The sequence below is a fragment of the Anolis carolinensis genome, chromosome 1 (assembly GCF_035594765.1).
Source record: "Anolis carolinensis isolate JA03-04 chromosome 1, rAnoCar3.1.pri, whole genome shotgun sequence".
NCBI classification, from domain to species: Eukaryota; Metazoa; Chordata; class Lepidosauria; order Squamata; family Dactyloidae; genus Anolis; species Anolis carolinensis.
In genome coordinates this window covers 42,680,044-42,698,442 of record NC_085841.1, presented here as the reverse complement: position 1 = coordinate 42,698,442, position 18,399 = coordinate 42,680,044, and the positions used below count along the sequence as shown (strand labels likewise).

General features: G+C 43.9%; 1 protein-coding gene across 5 annotated transcripts in view; it reads left to right on the top strand.

The window, feature by feature from the left end:
* Nucleotides 1-3,656: 3,656 nt before the first annotated feature.
* The window catches only part of fosl2 (FOS like 2, AP-1 transcription factor subunit), a 47,650-nt gene continuing 32,907 nt past the window's right edge, over nt 3,657-18,399 (top strand). For 3 of the 5 annotated variants that reach the window (XR_010003755.1, XR_010003754.1, XM_062973316.1), the window contains exon 1: nt 3,657-4,434. Coding sequence is in view for 2 of the 5 variants with exons in the window: in XM_062973316.1 (XP_062829386.1) it covers nt 4,336-4,434 (99 nt within the window). In the remaining 3 variants the exon portion in view is untranslated. Of the gene's footprint in view, nt 4,435-7,424; nt 7,831-18,399 lie in introns of those variants that run through there. The other 2 variants (XM_062973328.1, XM_062973329.1) reach the window with 2 other exon arrangements.

Genomic DNA, 18,399 nt, shown 5'->3' with positions numbered 1-18,399 from the left:
AAGGGCCTGAGGCTGTTCGGAATGGTGGGAGTTGAAGTCCAAAACAGCTGGAGAGAGGGCCCAAGTTGGCCCAGCCCTGTACTATATAGGTGCCTCACCCCCTCTCCTTTGACATTGGCGGGTTTGCCTTTCTTTCCAAAGCTCTTTGACGCACGACTTTTACGCACAAGTCACCACGTAGTTTCTCGGGAAACGAAGGAGGCTGCACCCTCATCCGGCCTCGTGTTTCCTGGGCGTGAAATCCCACGGAGACCTCTGATTTCGATTCCCAGATATAGGGCATTAAGTCTCCTTCCTTGACCAGGGAGTAACGCGTTTCTTTCTTCCTCCACCGAAGTGTGGCATCCTCGAGTTGGAAGAGAACCGCCCAAGGCCACCTAGTCGGGCCCTGTTCGGGAGACAGAAAGCACTCCCGACAGATGGCCACCCGGTCTCTGCTTAAAAGCCTCCAGAGGAGATTCCACCACGCGCCGAGGAAGCAGCATAGTCCATAGGGGTTTGAGGGTGGTTAACCTTGGCTCTGGGAGTTGTAGTTCACCCTTATCCAAGCCGATTTCGGATCTGGGCGACACTTGGCACAGAGGTCCAACATGACCAACTCTACATACAGGCAGGGTTTGGGGGTGATCGGGCTTTGTTCTGGGAGTTGTAGTTCACTCTTATCCACAGAGCACTGAACCCAGTCAACTTTGGATCCAGACAAAACTTGGCACACAGACCCAACATGGCCAACTCTGCATACAGGCAGGGTTTGGGGGTGATTGGGCTTTGTTCTGGGAGTTGCAGTTCACTCTTAGCCACACAGCACTGAACCAAGCCGACTTTGGATCTGGGCGACACTTGGCACAGAGGCCCAACATGGCCAACTCTGCATACCAGCAGGGTTTGGGGTGATCGAGCCTTGTTCTGGGAGTTGTAGTTCACTCTTATCCACAGAGCACTGAACCCAGTCAACTTTGGATCTGGACAAAACTTGGCACACAGATCCAAGATGGCCAACTGTGCACACAGGCCTGGTTTGGGGGTGAATGACCTTTGTTCTGGGAGTTGTAGTTCATCCTTACCCAGAGAGCACTGAACCCAGCCAACATCGAATCTGGACCAAACACAGACCCAACATGGCCACCAAACAACAGAAGCAGCATTGGGAATTGTAGTTTGACAAGGTCTTCAGCACACTGATGCCCCACCAAACTACAACCCCCTTGAATTCACAGCCTATAGCCATTCCTGTAGTTTTTGCCAGTGGCCTGACAATTCTGACTAACGGAGGGCCCTTCCACACAGTCCTGTATCTCAGAATATCAAGGCAGAAAATCCCACAATATCTGCATTGAACTGGGTTATCTGTGTCCACACTGCCATAGATTCAAGTTCAAAGCAGAACATGTGGGATTTTATTCAGCTGTGTGGAAGGGGCCTGAGAGCCAACTGTAGAACTATATTGTCAGATTATTATTATTACATTACATTCCTCTCCTAAAGGAGACTCAAAGCAGCTCACAACGCTAAAATGAATATAATGTAAAACCTGCAACATATAAGCACTAAATTAGAAGTAAACATCAAATTATTAATAATTACAGTGGTGCCTTCATGCTACAGTGGAGATGCACCCTACTTTCTCAGGGTGCATTTCCACTGTGGAATAAATGCAATTGGACATTACTATTCCTGCTACGCAGATGGGACCCCAGGAGTTGTAGTTTGACAAGGTCTTCCTCCACTGACAGAACCAATGCTAAGGCATCCCGGGAATTAATAGTTTTACAAGATCTGTAGCTCCTGCCAGAGTGCTGGAGTCTCCCCAAACTACAACTCCCAGAATCCCATAACATGTTCTCCTGACTTTTCACCTGCATCTATGACAGGCTTCTCAGAGGTTGTGGTGTATGTTGGAAACTAGACAAGTGGGGTTTATATATCTCTGGAATGTCCAGGGTGGGAGAAAGAACTCTTTTGTCTGCTTGAGACGGGTGTGAATGTTTGAATTCTGCCACCTTGATTAGCATTGATTAGCCTTTCCATTTCAGGTCTGGATGCTTACTGCCTGGGGGAATGCTTTGTTGGGAGGTGTTAACTGCCCCTGATTGATTCATGTCTGGAATTCCTGTTTTCTGAATGTTGTTCTTTATTTACTGTCCTGGTTTTAGTTTAAAAATAAAATAAAATACTGGAGCCAGATTTTGTTCAATTTCATGGTTTCCTCCTTTCTGTTGAAATTGTCCATATGCTTGTGGAGTTCAATGGCTTCTCTGTGTAGTCTCACATGATCATTGTTAGAGTGGTCCAGCATTTCTGTGTTCTCAGATAATATGATGTGTCCAGGTTGCTTCATCAAGTGCTCTGCTATGGCTGACTTCTTTGACTGAGTTCCTTGATTCATGTCCCTTGATTCATGTTTGGGCATTGCTGCGCTGGATGGTCCCTATGGAGACTTATCCATAACTGCATGGTATACAGTAGACAATTTCAACAAAAAGGAGGAAACCATGAAAATGAACAAAATCTGGCTTCCAGTATTTAAAAACTCTATAATTAGGACAGTAAATAAGGAATAACATACAGAAAACAGGAATTCCAGACATGAATCAATCAGGGGCAGCTAACACCTTACAATAAAGGATCCCCCCAGGCAGAAAGCAACCAAACCTTGAAACTGAAAGGCTATTCAATGCTAATCAAGGTGGCCAATTGCAACATTCAGACTTGCCACAAACAGAGAAGAGTTCTTTCTCTCACCCTGAACCTTCCACGGATATATAAACTCCACTTGCCTAGTTTCCAACAGACCTCACAACCTCTGAGGATGCCTGCCATAGATGCAGGTGAAAAGTCAGGAAAGAATGCTTCTAGAACATACAGCCTGGAAAATTCACAGCAACCCAGTTTCCTCTCCAGACTTCCCACTACACTGAAGAGACAGTTTGACCTCACTTTTAACCGCCATGGCTCACTGCTGTGGAATCCTGGGAGTTGTAGTTTTGCATGGTCCTTTTGTCTCACCAAACTGCATCTCCCGGGATTCCATGGAAGGAGTCAAACTGCACTCATTCTACAGTGCAGCTGCAGTTTAGGGCTCACCCCGGTATTGCAGAACCCTAGAGTTGGAAGGAGCTGGGGGTGGCGACGGCCGACAGGGAGCTCTGGTGTGGGCTGGTCCATGAGGACACGAAGAAGCGACTGAACGAATAAACAACAGAGTTGGAAGAGACCTTGATATGAACCGAGGCCCAGACTTGAGCGAGGGGAAGCGGTTTCGGTTCGCTTTAGGGGCATTTTTGTGCCCCCCCCCCCTTTCCCTTCCCTCTCTCGGAGGGAATCCCTCGCGCCTGCCACGTCACTCTCGCCAAGGAAACCCGCGCTGGCGTCGCGCGACGCAAATGCCCATCTTTGGCCAAGGAGGGCCTGCGACAATGGGAGAGACCAACGTGTCAAATTGAGGAGGGGGGAGGTTGGGAGTTGTGGTATAACCCGGACAAGTCCATTCAGGTTCCGTGCCACTTGGTGGGCAACGAGTGAGCAAATGGAGTCCGCCTTTTTTGCGTTGGGCTTACTCTGCAGAACGGTTGCGCCCTCTTTCTTCCTCTCTTCTCTCCTCCGCCTCCCTTTTCCAAAATGGGAGGTTCCGCGCCGCGTCAGAAGGAAGGGGGCGTGACCCAAAAGCCTCCTTGGCTTGACGTTTTGCGAATCCACATGGTCCAGAAGAGGCGAGTTTTTGAGGCAGAACTCGGGGGTGGTGGTGGCGGCGGCAGCAACAGCAGCCTTGAGACCCCGGGCTTGAACTAACCCTGGGAAAGAGCAAAAAAAAAAAAAAAGGAGGCTAGGAGGCAGACAAGGAGAAGCAGAGGGAGGGAGGGGGGAGATTGGGGCAGGAAGTCGGAGGCAACACTATCCAACCCCAAAGAGACCAGGCAAAGACATTGCAATACACAACCTCGAGGAGCATGGTTTCAAACCCGAGCCAATAACGCGCTTCCGATGCGGGGCTGATTGAGTCACCTTGGAGCAGGAAGCCGGCACTTTTCTCCCGCTTTTAATTATACAGGAGGCGAAGATTGCCCTCGATTTCAAAAACTACAGGAAGCAGAGCAAAAGAGAGAGACAGAGAAGAGGGAGGCAAGGAAGGGAAGGAAGCCGGGCATTAGTTCTAGGCTTGGGGATATGTTTGTTCTGGATTGTCTCTAAAGGGGAAGGCGAGGAGCAGATTGAAGGGCTCTCGAAGTCGCCAAAGGAGAGAAGGGGAGCCAAGGCTGAGCCTGGGCTTCCAGACTCCGAAGAGAAGGGAAGGAAAAGGAGGCGAGGCGGGCCCGGCGAGGGGCGCCTCCTCGGACCATGTACCAGGACTTCCCCGGCAGCTTCGACACCTCCTCCCGGGGCAGCAGCGGGTCGCCAGGCCATCCGGACGCCTATCCCGGCCTCGCCACGCAACAGGTAGGAGCAGCGCCCTCGCCTCCACCGCCTCCGCGCTTCACAACGCAAGCGCCTCCTGCCTCCTTCTCTCCTTTCTTCTTTTCTCCCTTCCTTCCCTCCTTTTTTCTCCCTTCCCTCCTTCCTTATTTTCTCCCTTCTCTCCTTTCTTCTTTTCTCCCTTCCCTCCTTCCTTCTTTTCTCCCTTCCTTCCCTCCTTGATCGCTTCGCTTTCCCTTCCCTCTTCACCCCTGCCTTTCTTTCCCCTTTTCGTTTCTCTCTCGATTCCTTTCTTTCTTCCCTCTCCTCGCTCTCTTCTTGCCTTCCTTTCCTCATCTTCCCAACTCTGAACTCCTTTGTGTTGTCCAAGGCTTTCCTGGCCGGAATCACTGGCTCGCTGAGAGTTTTCCCGGACTCTATGGCCATATTCCAGAAGCATTCTCTCTTGACGTTTCAACTGTATCTATGGCAGCAGGCATCCTCAGAGGTTGTGAGGTCTCTTGGAAACTAAGCAAGGGAGGTTTATGTATCTCTGGAATTTCAACAGAAAGGAGGAAACCATGAAAATGAACACTATCTGGCTACTAGTATTTTAAAAATCTGGAGAGACTTTGCAAAACTAGAGTCCGATGGGTTGCTCTGAATTTTCTGGGCTCTATGGTCATGTTCCAGAAGCATTCTTTCCTCAAGTTTTGCCTGCATCTGTGGCAGGCAGCCTCAGAGGTTGGGAGGTCTGTTGGAAACTAGGCAATATATCCATTAAGTCATTGAAATCCACAAGCATGTGGGCAATTTCAACAGAAAGGAGGAAACCATGAAAATGAACATAATCCGTATATTTTTTTTAAAAAATCTAAAATTGGGACAGTAAAAAAAGAATGACACTCAGAAGACATGAAACAATCATGGTCAGCTAACATCTTTCAACAAAGGATTCCAATAAATGAAGCAGCTAGACCTTGAAGCTGAAAGGCTATTCAATGCTAATCAAGGTGGCCAATTGAAACATTCACACCTGCCTCAAACAGACAAGAGTTCTTTCTCCTACCCTGAACATGCCACAGATATAGAAATCCCACTTGCCTAGTTTCCAACAGACCTCATAACCTCTGAGGATGTCTGCCATAGGTGTAGGAGAAACATCAGGAAAGAATGCTTTTGGGACATGGCCACACAGCCCGGAAAACTCACAGCAACCCAGGGATTCCGGCCATGAGAGCCTTTGACAAGACATCTGTGGAATGTCCAGGGTGGGAGAAAGAACTCTTGTCTGCTTGAGGTAAGTGTGAATGTTGCCATTAATCACCTTGATTAGCATTGAAAAGCCTTGCAGCTTCAAAGCCTGGCTGTTTCCTGCCTGAGGGAATCCTTTGTTGGGAGGTGTTAATCAAGTTGGCCCATTTGAATCATTCACACTTGCCTCAGGCTGACAAGAGTTATTTTCCCCACCCTGGACATTCCACAGATACATAAACCTAACTTGCCTGGCTTCCAATAGACCTCACAACCTCTGAGGATGCCTGCCATAGATGTGGGTGAAACATCAGGAGAGAATGCTTCTCGAACATGGCCATACAATCGGGAAAACTCACAGCAATGCTCTAACTCCTCGGTTTCTTTCCTCATAACTATTTTCCTTCTTCCCGCTTCACTGTTTCCTTCCTTCCATCTTAACTGAAACTTCTTTCTTCCCTCTGAACTATTCCTTTCTTTGCTCCTCACTGTTGCTTTCCTTCCTTCTTAACCCTTTTTCCCTCCTCTCTTTTCTGCTTCCCTCTTTAGTCCTCCCTTCTTTCTTAATATCTTATTCCTGCTTAACTCTTTCTTCCCTCTTTCCTTGCTTCCTTTCCACTTCACTTCCCTTTAGAGAAGGCCTGGGGCAACTTGGGCCCTCTCTCCAGGTGTTTTGGATTTCAACTCCCACCATTCCTCACAGCCTCAGGCCCCTTCCCTTTCCCCCTCAGCCACTTAAGCTGGGCCCAAGTTGGCCCAGGCCTGCTTTGGAGCCTATATTTTTGGAAAAGAACCATTCTTTCAAGGCCACTTCTTTTTGTTACTTCAGCTGGGAGAGTCTTAATTCTGTTGTTGTCTGCCTTCTCTGTGGAGTGATTGCAGTTTGGCCGCATTTTAGCTGGTGGAGCTCCATACCTGTAGTTGGGCTAGGCCTTCCCCAGCAGAGAAGGGGGCAGGCAGTCTTCACAAAACTAGAGTCCGATGGGGTTTCTGTGAGTTTTCCGGCCTGTATGGCCATGTCCCAGAAATATTCTTTCCTGACGTTTCGCCTGCATCTATGGCAGGCTTCCTCAGAGGTTGTGAGGTCTGTTAGAAAACTAGGCAGTCGGGGTTTATATTTCTGCGAAGCCACTGAAATCCACAAGCGTGTGGACAATTTCAACAGAAAGGAGGTGGAAGCTATGACTATGAACAGAATCTATTAAAAAACTCTAAAATCGGGACAGTCAATACATAAATAACACCTCCCAAGAAAGGATTTCCCCAAGCAGGAAGCAGCCAATCTTTGAAGCTGCAAGGCTATTAAATGCTAATCAAGGAGGCCCGGGCTGTGGTGCAGGCTGTTGAGCAACCAGCTGCAGCCAGCTGTAACAAATCACTCTGACCAAGAGGTCATGAGTTCGAGGCCAGCTCAGAGCCCTGCGTTTGTATTGCCTTTGTTCTATGTTAAGGCATTGAATGTTTGCCTTATATGTGTAATGTGATCCGCCCTGAGTCCCCTTCGGGGTGAGAAGGGCGGAATATAAATACTGTAAATAAAGAAATAAATAAATTGCAACATTCACACTTGCCTCAAACAGACAAGAGTTCTTTCTCCCACCCTGGACTTTCTACTTATACATAAACCCCACTTGCCTAGTTTCCAACAGACCTCACAACCGCTGAGATGTGGGCAAAACGTCAGGAAGGAATGCTTCTGGAACATGGCCATACAGCCCGGGAAACTCACAGCCACCTTGTGATTCTGGCCATGAAAGCCTTCGAGCGATGTTTCCATAGCATTGCGACACATGGCGGTTCCAGTGCGTTCCTTCTACACTACAGTGTAGCTGCGCCCGAAGCCGCCCAAAGAAAGAGCAAAGTCCGGCCACTCCACCCTGCTGGGGTTCCAAGCTGTCCCTCGCCCTTTGGCCTCCGCTCCCAGGGCTGGGAGGCGGGAAAGGCGCCCGTTTGCCCGGGCCGCTTCCTTGGAAAGAGCCCGTCCGTCTCTGCGCGGCTCAGCCCGTGGCCTCCTTCGCGCCTCCCTCCTCTTCCGCCTCCTCCCTCGGCTTCCCAAAAGCGCCGCTCCTGCTCCTGTTGACGACACTCGGCTTGAACTCGGCGCTCCGAAAACAGCCCCGCTCGCCTTTGGCGGCCGGAGGAGGAAGAGGAGGAGGAGGAGGAGGGAGAGGCAGGAAAGCGCCGCCGGTAAGGAGAGGGGTCTCGCGCTCACGGCTCGCGCTGGGTTTCTCTAGAGATGTCAATCATCACTGCAGAAGGGAGACGCTTTGAATTGGGGGGGCTCAATGCGTTGGAACCGTGGGAGTTGTAGTTTGCAAGGTCCTTAGGCCTCCCTGTTTCGAAAACGGGCATGGGCAAACTTCGGCCCTCCCGGGTGTTTTGGACTTCAGCTCCCACAACCGTGGGAGTTGTAGTTTGCAAGGTCTTTAGACATCCCTTCTAAGGGTCTCTCCAAACTACAGCTCTCAAGATGCCGTAGCATGAAGCCGCGGCGGTTGAAGTGGTGTCAGACTACGCTGATTCTCTCTCAACTCCTAGAGCCGTGGGAGTTGTAGTTTGCAAGGTCTGCTTCTAAGGTCTCCCCCAAACTACAGCTCCCAAGGTGCCGTCGCGTTAAACCGCGGCGGTTGAAGTGCTGTCAAACTAGGTCGCGCTCTCTCAGCCTCAGAGGCGGGCAGGACCCACAAAGACCCCGTGATAGGATTGTCATACCCCGGGAAGGACTCGGAAGGCACACAAAAACAAAAACAACCACCATCACCGCCCGTAGTGGAGTCGGAGAGAACTCAATGTTCTCCGCCATGTGTCGCAATTCTATAGAAACATCGCTCGAAGGCTTTCATGGCCGGAATCAATGTTCTCTCCGACCTACACGCGAGAGTTAATGTCGTTTTGGCGCCGCCTGAACTTTTCCCCCGTGTCAGAGAACTGCAAGTCGCTTCTGGTGTGAGAGAATTGGTCGTCTGCAAGGACGTTATCTGGATATGTTGATGTTTTTACCATCCTGTGGGAAGCTTCTCCCATGTCCCCCGCATGGGGAGCTAGAGCTGACAGAGGAGAGCTCACCCCGCTCTCCCCGGATTTGAACTACTAACCTGTCGGTCAGCATCCTGCCGGCTCAAGGGTAACCCATTACGCCACCGCCTGAACTGCCAGGGCTCAGTACTCCCCAACCCGGGGAGAGCGCGGGTGAGCTCCCTCTGTCAGCTCCAGCTCTACGCCGGGACATGAGAGAAGCCTCCCACAAGGACGGTAAAAACATCAAAAACATCCGGGCAACGTCACCTGGGTAACGTCCTTGCAGGCGGCCAATTCTCTCACACCAGAAGCGACTTGCAATTTCTCAAGTTGCGTCTGACACGGAAAAAAAGTACTATAGGTTTCATAGTTTGGCAGAGAAGGCGAAAGATGTCAAACTACAGCTGCCAGGATTTCAAAGCTCTGAGCCCTGGGAGTTAGAACGGTGTCAAAGTGCCTTCATCCCTACAGTGAAGGTCTCTGTCTCACCTTCTCCTCCCTGCGTCCAATTCTTCCCCACAGAAACCACGCGTGTCCTTTTCAGGGAAGGCTAAGGCTCATGAGGGTGTTCGCCTCCGTCTGGACTGGACTGGCCTTGGGAGGGAGTCGAAAGGAAACGCGGGGAACTCCAGGGTTGTGCGTGAGTGCGGGCGGGGACTGGCTCCGGCGGAGGTTTCCACTGGAGTGTCAACAACGTGTAAACACCTCGCTCTTGCTTTCTTCCTTTGTGCCTCGCTTGTGGCGAGGAGGGACCCAAACGGATGGGAGACCTGTTAGGAAGAGGGGCTTGGGTGGATATATGTCTTTGTAATAGTCCCTGAGTTAAAAAAACACCCGACTTATGGGTTAAGGAAGGCTGAGACAACAGGAAGTGAGAGAAATCTACTTCTTGGAAAGGAAATTTAATCCTGAAAGAGTGATCATGGGGAAAAAGGTGTCTCCACTGAAGCCTTCTCACCAATCTTTGTTTCCAAAACAAGCCACATTTTTCAAAATCCAATTCTCACAGGGACAGAAAGTGGAGTGAAATCTTCTGAACAAGCTGGGGCACAGACAGCAAAACAAACACCAGGGGGTGTTAACCCTTCCCAATGCTATCCAGAGTTTAAATATATATACAGTAGAGTCTCACTTATCCAACATAAACGGGCCGGCAGAATGTTGGATAAGCGAATATGTTGGATAAGAAGGAGGGATTAAGGAAAAGCCTATTAAACATCAAATTAGGTTATGATTTTACAAATTAAGCACCAAAACATCATCTTATACAACAAATTTGACAGAAAAAGTAGTTCAATATGCAGTAATGCTATGTAGTAATTACTGTATTTACGAATTTATCACCAAAATATCACGATGTATTGAAAACATTGACTACAAAAATGCGTTGGATAAGCGAGTGTTGGATAAGTGAGACACTGTATTTGATTATATATACAGTGTAAATGTACCTGGCCCGACTTAGATACAAAATTAAAGAACAAACCTACACAGCCCATGTTGTGTTTGTGTACCTATGTGTGTGTGTGTGTGTGTGTGTGTTAATACGGTTGTGCATTTTCTGGGCTGCCTGGCCATGTTCCAGAAGCACTCTCTCCTGACGTTTTGCCCACACCTATGGCAGGCATCCTCAGAGGTTGTGAGGTATATTGGAAAACTAAGCAACGGAGGTGTATATATCTGTAGAAGGTCCAGGATGGGAGAAAGAACTTAATAATACTTTATTTGTATTCCGCCCTATCTCCCCAGGGGACTCAGGGCGGATTCCAGCATACACAAACACAAAGGCAAACATTCAGTGCCTAGAAACAACAGTGTATGTGTGTGTTTGTCTTTATCTTGGGGAGTCCAACAGGCACCAAGGGGTTTCAATATTTAATAACGTTTCTTGTTGTTTTTAATTTACAATATATTAGTACCTTATATAGTATATGCAGGAAGTGTATTGTGTTGCTGTGAGTTTTTTGGGCTGTATGGCCATGTTCCAGAAGCATTCGCTCCTAATGTTTCACCCACATCTATAGTAGGTTTTTATGGCCTGCCATAGATATGGGTGAAACGTCAGGAGAGAATGTTTCTGGACATGGCCATACAGCCTGGAAAATTCACATACACCCAGTGATTCCGGCCATGAAAACCTTTGACAACACATTGAATACCAGTACAATATACAGTAATTTAAATGTACCTTACATGTGAAAAATCAAATCTCAGCCCAGAAAACTCACAGCCACTCAGTCAACTCTTATCATTGACATTCAGTATACATAGGACCTCTTTGACATTCTACATGTATGTGTGTATACATATGTGTATATATTCATAGGTGTGTATATATGTATATATGCATATATGGGTATACATATGTATGCATGTATCTGTATTTGTGTGTATGTGTGTGTATATATACTTTCAACCCCTAGAATTAGCTCAATGGGAGCATTTGTTACAAGTTGAGTATCCATTATACAAAATGATAGGGAATAGAAGCATTTCTGAATTTTTAGAATTTTGGAATACAGTATCTTTATTTGCATATGCATACATAATATTGGACATGGGACCCAAATATAATCATGTATGTAAACATGAATGTTTTTATTATTTTGTATTGTTGTGTATTGGCATCGAATTCTGCCAGTTTTGTAAGCCACCCTGAGTCCCTTTGGATGAGAAGGGCGGGATAGAAATGATGGAAATAAAAATAAATAAAATAAATAATCATGGAATTCATGTAAGCATCATATACACCTTATAAACACAGCCCAAAGGTAATTTTATGCACAATGTTTAAAATAATGTTGTGCAGGAAACAAAGTATGCTTATACTGAACCAGCAAAAAGCAAAGTTGTAACTCTGTCTTAGCCAAGTGCACAATTTTTGGATATTTCAGAATTTTGGGTAAGGGATGCTCACTTGTGTTTACTGGGGAGAAGCGAGTGAATGCCGCCGGTTCATTGTGCTCCAGAGTCAACTTCAGCATTTGTCTTTATAAGTTCAGTCCCAGGAACTCTGAAGTGTGAGGCGGAACATTATATAAGGACACCACCAACATTTGTAGAGTTCAGGACATGTGGAATGGGATACCTGCCTTCATTTGTTGTAAGTTTTGACAGATTTTTGGTCCATAAGGTTTGGGTAATAACAAGTCTTGGTGGTGGTCTTTCCTCAATGCCTTTTTTTTGGTCCTCAGTGGACACTGGAGATTTACAACAGATGAGGTGAATGGTTATGATTGGCATTTGGGCACCAGAAACAGGAAACCTAGTGTGGAAACACCTCACCTTCTCAGTGCCTGTTTGTTATACAGCCAAAGTATGGAAGGAAAGAGTGGCCACATTCGATGCAACCTTGTGTGACTTGCCTAGTCAATTTTTCAATGATTTTTGAAGTCTCTTATGCAGCCTCCAACTTACTGCTGTTTCTTGCTCTTAAGCTCCTTATCTCCTTATTTCAGCTACATGTATGCCAAGACAGAGCAGCTAGGATGGTGTACGGAGCCACTGTCCTAAATTCTTTGGATACAGCCCTGGATTGACATGTATTTGTGCCTTTTCCCAGAAGGCAGATGTCGGCTCTTTAGACCCCTCATTTCAACTCATACCAATTGAAATCCTGGTTTTAATGCTATTTTAGCATTAAAATGGGGTGCATGAAATTAGTGATACTTTTAGATTTGGCTGCTTAAGAAACAAGCCTATCCACAAAGCCTGTAGGCCAGATTTAAATCCATTTGGATTCAGCTGAATATGTTTGTGAATTAAGCTGGATGGAATACTTTTAAAGCACCTCCAAAGTTCCAAATAACCACAGTTGGTATTGATTGTGTTTGGCTTCTGGAAAAGTATATTTGCGTAAAACATAAATTATTTTTCTTCAAATTTTGTATTTAAGGTAATATAAGCAAATTAGATATCTGTATACAAATAGGTTTAATTTGGTGAGGGGTGTTATGAATGGGAAAGAAAGATACAAAAAGGGATATAGAACGAAGACCAGAATGCTCCAGGTTTTTGTTTTTTGTTTTTTAGAAAAGTGGAACATAATTAGAACATAATTATGTCCCCAACTTTCTGGACATAATATATGATTATCTTGTCCCTCCTAATACCTGTCTTCACTTTTCTGAGATAAGCAAACGTTCTACTTTTATAAAATGTTAGCTATTTGAGGAGTTGTATGTTCTGACTATAAATCTTGTTTGCAAATTGTTTTATTAGCAAGGAATGCTTAGGACTTACAGCTCCATTTTTTAAACAAACAAAACACTGAGGGCTAATGCATTTGTAATGGGCTCTGCCAAGGTTTTGACAATCTCTTTTCTGCCGAAGAACCACACTTAGAAAACGAATAGGTCTAAAAAGAGTTGCAGGTCAGAAAACTGCTGTTGTCCTTACTGCACATGCAAATGTTTCCTGGTGTTGCTGGACGTACTTCCAAGAAATAGGTTTAGGATTAGTTTGCATTATCTTGATTCATTACTCCCATTATCTAAAACTATTAGACTGGAAAACATGCCTTAAACACAAAAGAAGATAGAATTTTGGACTGAGAAGCTGGAGTGTAAAGTAAAATATTTTTTTTTACAGATTCCTGGTTTTCTGGTTCTGTTACACCAGAAAATCCAAACCCATCAATTCAATATAATATCTTTTTAAATATCTTATCAGTGAATTTGTCTCCTATGTTTGTGTTATAAGCATACCAAGTTAACTGAAATCATTCTTGAATTGGTTTGAAAACAGCAATTTCTTCTTTAAAATATTTTCAAAACAGTGAAAAAAACAAATTTTAAACTAGGTGAAAATCTTATTTTAGCTTAGAATACAGTCCTTGATTGGCCTTTCTAAGAATGCCACAATATAATACTTTTTAAAATAATGAATCATGCTATCCTATGAAAGTTTTGCTGAGTTATCCAGGGCCTGTGAATTGGCCCAGAATAACCGAGCTGCCACTAGAAGAATAAATTGCCAGGTGAATCCTATTCTTAAGATAAGTTTTCTTTAAAAATAGATCTTCTATTCAGTCTCTGTTCTGCTTGTCACTCACCTCATTTATTCTAACTGATTATCTTTTCTGTTTCTCACTCACAAGTGAATGCTGTTTCATGAGTTTGGTTAAACTGTAATTCATTTTGTTCTGTACTGTTAAGTATAGATCCGTCTCCAAATAGACAAAAGTCTGAGAAGAGTCTTTACTCTTACAGCATCCACGTGAATGTAATATTTTTTACTCCTTATCACTAAGGAATGGTACTGCTGCTTTTTAACAGGAACTTTGTGGGAAGAAGTTAGAATGTGAAGGTTTTTTTTGTCTTGGCTCCCAATTTCAAGTGAACTGGGGAGTGATACTGCCGCTTTCCTTTGGCATGCAGACATTCCTCCGCTGACTGAATGGCGCTGGTTGGTATTTATTGTTGATTGGTTTTTGACCTTCAGAAATGCAAGTTCTTACAAAGTCTGAGCAATTTGGCAGCATTTTTGGGATACTTCTTTTGGTTAACGTCTAGTCTCGAATGATATTGGAACTTGAGGAATGAGAAATATTTCCTGTTGAAACTGAAATCAGAAGAGCCGGTCACTCTCCCTTTTCCCCAGACTTTCTTCTCTGGATGGATATTATATTTTTAAACAAGATCCTTTTTTAAAAAAAAGAAAAAAAAAGTTTCTCCATCCTAGGGCAGAACTGATGGCGTCTGTGAAAGGTATTGCACAATCTCATCAGTTACACAAACCTATGATATTTCATAATGTGTTTACATCAGCTGGCCTTGCCTTTCTTCCTCCAGGAAGGCTTTCTTGCACTTGTGTAATAGGTGTAAATCTACTGGCAAAGTGAGGCAAAATACTACTTTCTTTTCTTTTTTAATAGGTGGTTCCATTTGGGTTTTAAAAACTGTCCTATTTAAAACTTGGTCTGTGACATTCCACACTTCAAAGTAGTTTTTTGTTTTGTTTTATAAACCCAAAATCAGTCTCTCCATGCCCAAGTCAATACGAAAGACATTCTTTGGTGCCCTCTGTGGGCTGTTCCGTAGAGGAAGAGTTCCAGAGATTGTACGCAATGGAACAGACTTATTTGCTCACTTACGGTAAACTTGGGGAGTGTTGGTGGGGGCAGGGAGAATTAATTGCTTAAGGCTTGCATTGTCTACAACATGTGGCACAGCTGTTTTTTTAAAAAAGAGGATTGCAGGGGAATATTCTGATTCAGCTAATTTCCAGTATTTGACCATTTTTTTCTTTCAAGTTTTAACTTTTCCTGTAATCCCACCCCCGGGTTAACCCTCCCCTCAGTGGAGTGGGGATATTTGGCTATCCTGATATTTTGGATTTCAATTTCCAGGATCCTTTTCTATTGACCATGCTGACCAACACTTCTGGGAAGTGAAGCTTGATCTTTCTGGAGGCCTTAACGATTCTTTGCCTCTTTTAATTCACCAGGGTTATACTGGGCCATAAATGCTACCCTCTAGATTGTGATCTGCATCGGTTTTGTGTGACATCAGGAGCGTAGTTGACCACTTTCCCTGGTCAAACAAATGACCTAATTATTTCTCCCTCCTTCGATGATCCAACTAGGTTTTAGAAACAGTGTGTCCTATCACAATTTTATCATCTATAGTAAGTGATGCTTCAGGAATATTAGTCAGCTCCACGTCTGCATAAGTGTCCTTATTTTTACCATGTTCCCTAGGCCCCTTTAGCCACAGCATCAGCAACTATACCATCTGCTTAATGTAAAATAAGTTTTAGATTTCCTATTTTCACAGAAATACAATCTCAAAGTGTACTGCTTAGCATAGCCGCAGTAGCTGCTTGATGAGGGAGTAAGTACTTGGCACATATTCCACAGTTCTCCAGTCTTTGTTGTTTCATTTTCCAGACTCCAATAATAACACAACACTCTGAAATAACATGATTTCTGTCAATGGACATGGTGTTCTCTAAGATCTTCTGAGATTCTGGTTGTCTTTTTTTTCTTGATCATTGCACATTTGATAGATTCCAAAAAAGTACAAATTTTGCATTCAGTCCAAGAATTATTCTCATGAATTCCTTTCCATGTATGTCAGCTAGACTCTCTAACAGGAATGTCTCTTGGATTCATCCTCCCTTCAAAGTTTAATTATTATTATTTTTCTTCCTGCCTTTAAAAGGAGTCAGTATTTACCTTTTAGAATACAGCTTGTCAAAGCCAAAAAACTTCAGTGCGATTGCTGTATCCCAAAGGATTGTGCTGTAGTAGCAATATGTTTTAGATAAATTGTGCCAATCAGGCCCTTAGACTGCAAATAACTAATCCACAAAATTGGGTGGTGTGTACTTTGCCTTATCAAAGTAGAGCTGATATAAATTTACTTGAAAATTCTCTTTAAGATTAAGCTTAAGGGAGCACTTTTATCAGAAAGTGTTGGGATTTAAAGATTCTGTTTTTTAAGCAGTGTGCCCTTTCTTTATATAAAGATACACAACATAGTATCACCAGGCCTATCCAGCCAGTTTTAATCACGAATTTTAAACTTGTGTCTTAGGTTTCATTTTTGTTCTGTGTATTTTAATATGTGGAAACATGTTTTAATATGTGTGTTTTATAGAATGCTTTTAGATGGTTATGTGTTTTTAGCGATGTTGTAATCTGCCTTAAGCCATGAGGAAAGGCAGGTAAGATATAATAATAATAATAATAATAATAATAATAATAATAATAATAATAATAATAATAATAATAGCAGCTTAGAATGTTTAATCTATTTGGAAAATAACTTTTAAGCATCCAGCTCAAGACGACTAGTGTTCATGCTGAAATGGAGACTGTAGTCCTAAAAGACATGTTTTCTGAGATGTGGTTGTTTCTCATATGGGTAAACTGGGAGGTAAAGTGAGATATAGTCTGTAAATGGTTGGTCATCTTTCTGTTTTCAGTAGGGAAAAAGGTTTCTGAAAGAGAGGTTGTCATAATGCATGGGGGAAGACTCTGGTTTAGATTTTAAAGTTTCATCATGAGGGTGGCCTTGAAAAAGCCATTGTTTTTCTTGTTAACAAGCCTCTGAGAGTTGTGAGGGTGATAAAAAAGATTTTAACATGTGATAGTTATGAAGCTTTCAGGATAATGAGAAATGCTCTAGAAGTACTCTTGTGGAACAAACAAGGAACTATGAAGGGTTTTCACTGAACCTTGTTGATAGCGACATTGTGACCAGCAGAATGTGGTTTTAGTATTTCTTGTGGTCTCCAAGGATGCTTTTTTAGCCGCAGGCTCCCCAGGCTACCCTTTTTCCAGCAGAAGCACAATCCTTCCCCCAAAATGTCCAAGAATGGTAACTTAGATTTTAAATACAAATCACAACCTCACTTTGAGTTTTGCAGAACCTGACATGAACTTCCAGGCACCTTGAGTTTGTTTGTGATTTTTTAAACAATTGGAATGAATGCACTTGCTGGGGAGGATCAGAACATTGTCATGTGAAACCAGCAAAGCTTTCTATTCTTGCCATTTTTAAAGGATAGTAGTTGTTCCATAACCTCTTTAGACACAAATAATCTGTCTTGAGAGCTCTGGATTCTTTGTACTCAGGGAAAAAGCATGCACTGAGTTCAGGGACTGACGGCTTGAGGTTCTGACGCAGCCAAGTTTCATAGGTAAGGTGTTTCTTAATAAAACGCATCTATGCCTTAAGGCTGTATCACCTCAGACATTTTACCTACAAAGGTGTAAAAAGAAGCAAACAAGGACACTATCATAAAGATTGCATGCTTGTGTATTTTTCTGCCTTTCAGTGTTTTGGGTTCCAGATAATGCACACACTATAAAATAGACATGAACACTCTTCAGTTCTGAATGAAAATATAGGGCTACGTTCTCATCCTCCTTTGTCCTATAAAAACAACAAAGTCTTTGTGGCACATTAAAAAGGGGCAGGCTTGATGTGGGATAGAACATGATGTGCTGTCTACCTCAGGTCAACATAGCTGTCTCCCTGGAATCTACAGTGATGCAAGAGCTTTCCTGATGTATGAGACAGATTTTAGTACAGTGAAATATATTGGGCAGGCTTAGAAAAGATCCAGACTCATGAATCTTATGTGTGGTTATGAATCTATTACTAACCAATGGATTTGTCTTTGAAGGTACCTACACAGACACATATGAAAGAAAAGTATGGTATGAGCCTCTCTAGGTCCTCCAGTGGGATTCTGTGCTAAACGTCAGACTCAAATATATTCAAAATATGAGGTTCATGATTATTCTTTCTTCCAGGCACCCATAGGGGGTCTTGGAATGTATTCCCCCAAGGATACAGGGGTCATTCTGTGAAAAATGTGACTCCTTAGCAACTAATAGTATAGAAATTTTGTGATATTTGGATAGATGTGCGCTTTCAACTTCTCATATAGCTGATTTGTAAAACATTCTATTTTTTATTATGTGTCTTATGCCCATTCCTCCCTGCTTGTTGGTCACTAGATATTGGGAAATACATCTCACTGAAAAATTTGTGTTGCCCAAGTGTGAGCATACAATTTAATAGTTAATTCAGTGGGTCAACTGGTTAAGACTACCCATAGGATCTAGCCATTAGTTTAAGTCTTCAAATTATATGTGTGATATTGTAGAGGTGAGATATCAATTTCCAAATTACGAACTCCTACGTCATTCTAGTAAAGTGACCCATCAGTTTCATATGCCCCCATTGAATATACAGTAGAGTCCCACTTATCCAATGTAAACGG